General features: G+C 33.2%; 1 protein-coding gene across 1 annotated transcript; it reads right to left on the bottom strand.

Annotated features, from left to right (window-relative positions):
- On the bottom strand, positions 619-2,252 carry LOC109714885 (myb-related protein Myb4-like). Its single transcript, XM_020239612.1, has 3 exons — positions 1,984-2,252; positions 1,729-1,858; positions 619-1,581 (listed from the first exon to the last, which is right to left on the bottom strand). The coding sequence occupies exons 1-3, from the start codon at positions 2,111-2,113 to the stop codon at positions 843-845; spliced, it is 999 nt and encodes a 332-aa protein (XP_020095201.1). The 5' UTR covers positions 2,114-2,252; the 3' UTR covers positions 619-842.

The following is a 6,792-nucleotide window of genomic DNA, read 5'->3' as shown; positions in this document are numbered from 1 at the left end:
ATCTATACTATGTTTACTCTTATTTAACTAATTAAGTTAATTAGAGTACTCTTTATTTTCAAAGTAACACCACTCATGATTTAAATTATAAAAATTTTCTGAAATTTTGTTTAACAATGTAAGTATTCTGAATCTAACAATTTTTTGCTTAATTATCTTCTACCATTCCTTACTTCATAAACTGTACATATTATAGCAGAGTTATTAATTAATTAATTATTTGGTCACAAACTTATAAAAAATCTAAATATTATTTGTTTACATTATTTTTTTGTTTATATGAAAATACTTCACTGTATAAATCTAGTTTATAATTCTTCTTCATTTTATGGCGGTCCAAGCATAAGCACCAACACCATTGTAAACAAAATGGTACTTACATAACTCAAATTATATCTTGAAGAGAAGTACTTAGGGTACTCCTATACTTCAAGACAAATTCTACAAACGTGCAAAGTGTGATGCTTGTTAAAGCAAATTTGGATCTATATGCATGAACACACACTTGTTGTAAAGAAGGAAAGGCAAAAAAGCAGTAGTGAAGCACTAGTCATGAATCTCAGTAAACAAATATACAGAAGAAAAATTTCTGAGGGCCAGAAGTGAATGCGCAAAAACTGCACCGCTTAACATGCAAAATCAATTACCAATTAAGCTATAAGAGACAAAATAGATGAACTTATGGAGATTATGAATTACTAGCCATTTCAATCAAATGCATGCACCTCGCAAACTTGTCGCGGAGTTGCTTTATTATGCTCAAGGTTCCTCTATCAACTTGTTTTCTGATATGAAACAAAAGGAGAAGAAAAGATAATCAATTAATTAGAGAGATGAAAGGCTTAGCAGTCCCATTGCAGTTGCTCCATTGCGCTGCCGCTGCAAAACACTCGACAAGGCATCAACGCGGACTCCATGAACTCGAGATCGAACGCCGCGCTGTTGTAGGCATCCATCTCCAGCCCCTTCTCATTGGCCTCATTGTAGCCCACCAAATGCTGAGCCTGTTCTTGCACATTCCCTTGTTGCGCAATCACCGCCGCCTCATTTTGCTTCTGGGCCTCGAGAGTGTCGACCGCGTCGGCCCACATGCTAGCCTCATCCATGAACCCAGGGGGTTGGAATGAGGAGGAGGATATGTTTGCATGATCTATAGTAGAGGAGGAGTTAGTGAAGTCGATCGAGCTATGCGAATTGTGATCCTTGAACCCCATCATGACACTGCTGCAGTCCATGTACTGATAGCTCGACATGGAGATGTTATTGGCCTCATGGAAAGGGAGGCTTGAGGGAGGTAGTGAGTTAACCATTGAGAGATCCACCTCCATTGAGGTGCTCTTCATTGCATCATAGCTCTTGCTAGGGGAGCTAATTGTGAAGGGTGTGGTGGGTGGCTGTGGGTGATTGAATTGAGAGGCGTTGGGTCCGGCGACGGTCGCAGGCGGCCGCGACGTCGGCATGAGGTTGTGGGTCTTGGGATCTAGCCCTTGGGCAATCAGCTTCTTCTTGATGCATGAGTTCCAGAAGTTCTTCACCTCATTGTCTGTCCTCCCTGGGAGATGCTTGGCTATCTGAGCCCACCTGAGCATCAATTCACCAAGAAACATAAAACCAATCAATAACATATAAAACATGTGGCTAGGTGTGAATGATTTAATGTTTAAACCCTAGAGAAGAGAATATGTATGTGCATGTAAGGAGTAGTATGAGAATTAGGGTTTTCTGGACCTGTTGCCTAGGATCCTGTGCACATCTATGATGATCCTCTCTTCTTGTGCTGAGAAGGACCCTCTTTTTAGATCAGGCCTCAAGTAATTGATCCATCTGAGCCTACAACTCTTTCCACATCTTTGTAGCCCTGAGATTAAGATCCCACATAAAAAGAGATTGTAAGGAGAAATAAACAAATCTAGAGAGAGATAGAGAGAGAGATAAGTTAGAGAGAAGGAGAGAGAAAGGGGAGAGTAGGGGAGAGAGAGAGACCTGCTAGTTTAGGGACAGAGCTCCAGCAGTTGTGGCCATGGGTGGTGATGTGTTTGATGAGCTTCTCATCTTCCTCAGGAGACCACAAACCTCTCTTGACCTTCTGCTTGCTGCAGCAGTGATGACCCATCACAATTGTTGGCTGCTGCAGAAGCTCTTTCCTTAATTTCTCTCTCTTTTTAGGAACTCACTCCAGTAGCTAGCTAATAAAGATCTTCCCCTCTCTCTCACCCCAAAAACCCCATCCAAGGTGCACTCCAAGCCTTCTTATAAGTTAACTCCTATATATCATGATGCAAAATGGTCTACATGGTCTACATGGTCATGGTATACATGTCAAAAAAAAAGGGAAAAAAAAAAAAAAAACCAATAAATAAAACAATGGCTTGAACCAAGAAATGGCTTAGTTTGCACTCAAGTAGGACCCAATCCTTATATGAGTATATACTTGCTTGTGTTTTATTGGGTTATTCTTTTTGGCATTGTCCTCAACTCCGTATCAAGTATCTTATTCAACACATGATAGTACAAAAGCAACTCTATAGGGAAAAAGTAGTAAGATCCTTCAAGAAGCAGCATGCTTTAAAAGAAAAAAAAAGGGGGGGGAGAAGGAGATTTCCATGTTTTGTTCTTGTTGGAATAGATCGTTGTCGGTGTTGGTGTACGCGCGAGCGATTTGTGTCGGTGGATGACAACTTGCATGAACTAGTCAGCTCGACTGGGTAAACACTCGGTCCTCCGATTAATTGATACGGTCGTAATTAAACTGTTATCTACACATATTTGTCAATCATGATCAGGTGACTGTGTGTTAATTCTTGGTGTTGTAGTAACTTTCCAAAGTATATATGCGCGTTAAGACACCGTACAATTAGACTTTGATCTAGTATTAATCCTTCATTTCATTTCAATCCTGAGAAAACTCAATCCATGTATAAAAGAAATGATAATTAGCCTTTCACTGTTAACTACATCATCCCACACGTCTCAATCTAACATGGCTCTACATAATGCTATTCTTATATATTCATAGGCTTATCAATTAACTTAATTGTCCTTTATATATATATATATATAATAGGTGATGATTAATTAACAAATCGTAATTTGTTATTGACAGATAAATTTACTGAGTCTGGTTGAGATTATTTTCTTGAATTGATAAATGTGGTATCGCGTTAGTGAAAATAGCGTTGTTTAATTAATTAATGTCATTAGGCCAAAAAAATATTAAGTTCTCACCATGAGGAATCCATGTAGCAAGAGAGAGATATATATGCTATGTTATATTGTTATTACTTGAGGAGTCATACAAAGGATTAGGTGATCAAGTAGGGCAAGTATAATGGATGATGTATTTGAAGTGAAACACATACTTGATCATTTCTTGCAATATCCAAATGCCCATTAAGTAACTCCTTAGATTAAATTAATTAAAACCCATAAAAGAGAAAAGTGTTTAATTAGTGAGTGGTACAGGGCCAGTGCAGTGAAGTGCAATGCAATAGCACTTCACCAATCTATTTATTCATGTCTTAATTAATTTATCAGCGTAGCCCCCACTTTTGCTTTATTAATTCCAACACTGTAATCAAAATGATCTCATTGTCTTTTCCTCTAGAAATTATTGCGTGCACCACATGCACCCTGCACCAAACCTTAAAACCTTACTGTAGAGTTTTTAAAATCATAATTTAATTTGCTGAATTTATACATTCTAAAGAGTAAAGACCTACACATAATAAGTCACAAATTTTGAAGAGCCATTTCTCATTGATCGAAAAATGCCCTTTTCTATATCATTAATTTTGAAAACTATTTCTAGGCAACAGCTTTTTTAAATATATGATATTTTATAAAGCAATACTACATGCACTTTGCTCCCTTTCATCTAATTAAGGGCACTTATTCACACTACTCTTATCAATCCTTTTTTTTTAATATCAAAAATTAAAAAAAGGGTGTCTAAATCCTTTTTAAGTGTACAATTACATATATAACCATCAAAACATAATAATTTGTTTTTACCAAATAAGCCAGAAGCATGAGTCCTATTCGAGACGCACAAGTAAAAATTGAACCTTCGACTTTTAAGGCAACAATCCAGTTAGTTACTCACGGTTACTAAACAAGCAAGCGATTAGTGACTATATGAACGAAATAGATCATATCTATCAAATTAAATTTTAAATTTAAAATATCGATGATCAATATATTAAGTAATAGTACACGAGTTGCGAGTAAACACCAGGTGCAGGCAATAATTTGTTATATTTATTTCTCCCTCCCTCTAAAGTGAGGTTTGCTTGTGGACGTCTATTTCTTGGTGTCAACGTTGTGATGGGTGATTGGGGCATTCCCTTTTCCTCCACTTTTCCTCTCCCTCTTCTTTCCTCTCCCTTTCTTTCACCCTTTTTTTTAAATTTTTTCTGTTTTAATTATTTATTTATTTATTTATTTTTTCCTCCCATTCTCTATCCTTAGTCCTACTACTATTTGCACGAAAGCAAATCAAGTGAAAAGGAAGCTGCAGTTGAGGCTTATACCACAAGCTTTTTAAGCACTCCATGCACCGCATGCATGTAAACTGTGTATATAGTACATCTCTAAAACATTATTTCTAAGATCCCAAAATCAAAATTTTATCTACCAGATATATTCTACATATTCATTAATTTTAGATATATAGTACTACTTAAGAATCAAACCAAATTAATATAATTGATTTTTACGACCCAGGTATCGTTTGGTTCGGGAATAAGCAAAAAGTGGCTATCCCAGGAATAGGTGTAAATTGAGGTATAAGCGGGGATTAAATCAATTTTGCATTTGGATGAAAATTGGGTTACTCCTGAGAATAAAAAAAATAGCGTTTAGTTAGGTAAGATGGAATAAGAAAGATGGTGGGTTTTTATAAATAAAAAAGTAATGATATTACTCTCTTATATTTAAATTTAAATTTTTAAATTTTTAAACTTAAAATTTTAACTTTGAAATTTTAAAATTTGAATTTTTAAAAACTCAAATTTAAAATTCAAAATTTTAAATTTTAAATTTCAAACTTTAAATTTAAGATCAAATTTAAATTTAAAAATATCAAAATTTAAATTTCAAAAGTTTAAATTTCAAAAATTTAAAATATTAAAATTTAAATTTAAAATTTAAAATTTAAAATTTAAAATTATAAACTTTAATTTTGAGATTATAAATTATAAATTTTAAAAATTTAAATTTTTAATTTTTAAAATTTTAAAATAAGAATAGTGGTGGGAACAATTAATAAAAATAATTTATTATAATAAATTTATAAATTTTTTTTAAATTCTACTTAAACTTAAATTTAATAAAAAAAATTTATTATAATATTTAAATATAATTTATTATAATATTTAAATATAAATAATATGTATTAATATAGTACAATTAATAATTTTATAATAAAAATAATGTATTATAATATATAACATATAATATTTATATACTTTAGTTTTAATTCAATTTATTATTTTAATTAAGTTTGAAATTAAGCATTGGAATAACACTATTCCACCAAAATGGTGGAATAGCAAATCCATTGCTGTTCCGAAATAATCGGGAATAGCAAGGTTTGACCGGGATAAAGTATTCCGGCCAAATTTCACCCCGTTTGGTAGAATAGTGGGAATAACTTTCGCTTATCCCCCAAACCAAACAGGGCCCATGTCTAGTTACTAGCTAAATAGCTATAGGTTACAAGATCACACTAATTCCATTAAGAAAAAAATTTTTAGCATTGCACTAAAAAATAATAATAAACGAAATATGTATATTACTGTATACTTCCACTCTTAATAGTCATAAAAAATAGGAATAATTGCATATGGCTCTCTTTAAAGATATTAAATAACAAATATATCCTACAAAACTTAAATTATCAAATATATCCCTCTAAAAGTCCTCTCATCTGTAAATATATCCTTCCGTTGCTAAAATTTAGATAACTATGCGTTAAAAAGGTTATCTAAGGGATAAAACAATCTTTTTTATCATATAAATATATATATATAATTTGTATTCCAATATTGGGTCTCATTATCTTTTTCACTCTTTACTCTTTATCTATGGCGACAGTGAGACATACGGCGGAAGAGATGCCAAAGATGAGGCTCTCAGTCACGGCAAAAATAAAGTACACTGCACGTGCCACGGCAAAAGCAAAGAGAAAGAAAGAAAGAAAGATAGTTTTTTTCAGAATAAATTTATAAGGATAAAATAGTTATTTTACATAATTATTGTTAAAAAACTAACCGTGAATCAAACGGTAGGTTCGTATACAAACGAACCAAAACATTTGAAGGAATATATTTGCAAACCAAAGAATTTTCAAATGAATAAACCTGATCATTTAAGTTTTACGGAAATTTATCTGTTATTTGATACTTTCATATATAGAAATCTATAATAAAATTAACCCTAAGAAATAATACGCGATACCAATTAAACAGGATCCAAATATGATGTATGTTATGCAGAGGTACACCAGGTGCAAACAACAACTTGTTGTGCGGAGAAGGTACAAGTTTTTTTTTTTGTCTTTTTGCACTATCTTTTCACTAAAATAATAATTTTTTTTTGTAGGGGTTTTCTTCTCACATGCACATAAGTTATGAAGGGGCCCTTTCGGGGGTCCTCTGCTGACCTAAAATTCTTCAGAGTAACGCATACAGTGTCCATCGCTGTAGAAATGCCACGTGGACACGTGGAACCCAACATGCATGATTCATGCCAAACAAATGCATTTCAGCAATGCAATTTTTTATGTTATTTTTA

This window comes from Ananas comosus, linkage group 9 (genome assembly GCF_001540865.1).
Source record: "Ananas comosus cultivar F153 linkage group 9, ASM154086v1, whole genome shotgun sequence".
Classification (NCBI taxonomy): Eukaryota; Viridiplantae; Streptophyta; class Magnoliopsida; order Poales; family Bromeliaceae; genus Ananas; species Ananas comosus.
This window is presented reverse-complemented; position numbering and strand designations above follow the sequence as displayed.

Excerpts from the sequence above, each read along its gene's own strand:
- LOC109714885 (XM_020239612.1), bottom strand. The coding sequence starts at position 2,113 with ATGGGTCATCACTGCTGCAGCAAGCAGAAGGTCAAGAGAGGTTTGTGG. Across the intron at positions 1,859-1,983 it reads CTCTGTCCCTAAACTAGCAG|GGCTACAAAGATGTGGAAAG; the intron begins GTCTCTCTCTCT and ends TCTTAATCTCAG. Across the intron at positions 1,582-1,728 it reads CACAGGATCCTAGGCAACAG|GTGGGCTCAGATAGCCAAGC; the intron begins GTCCAGAAAACC and ends ATTGATGCTCAG.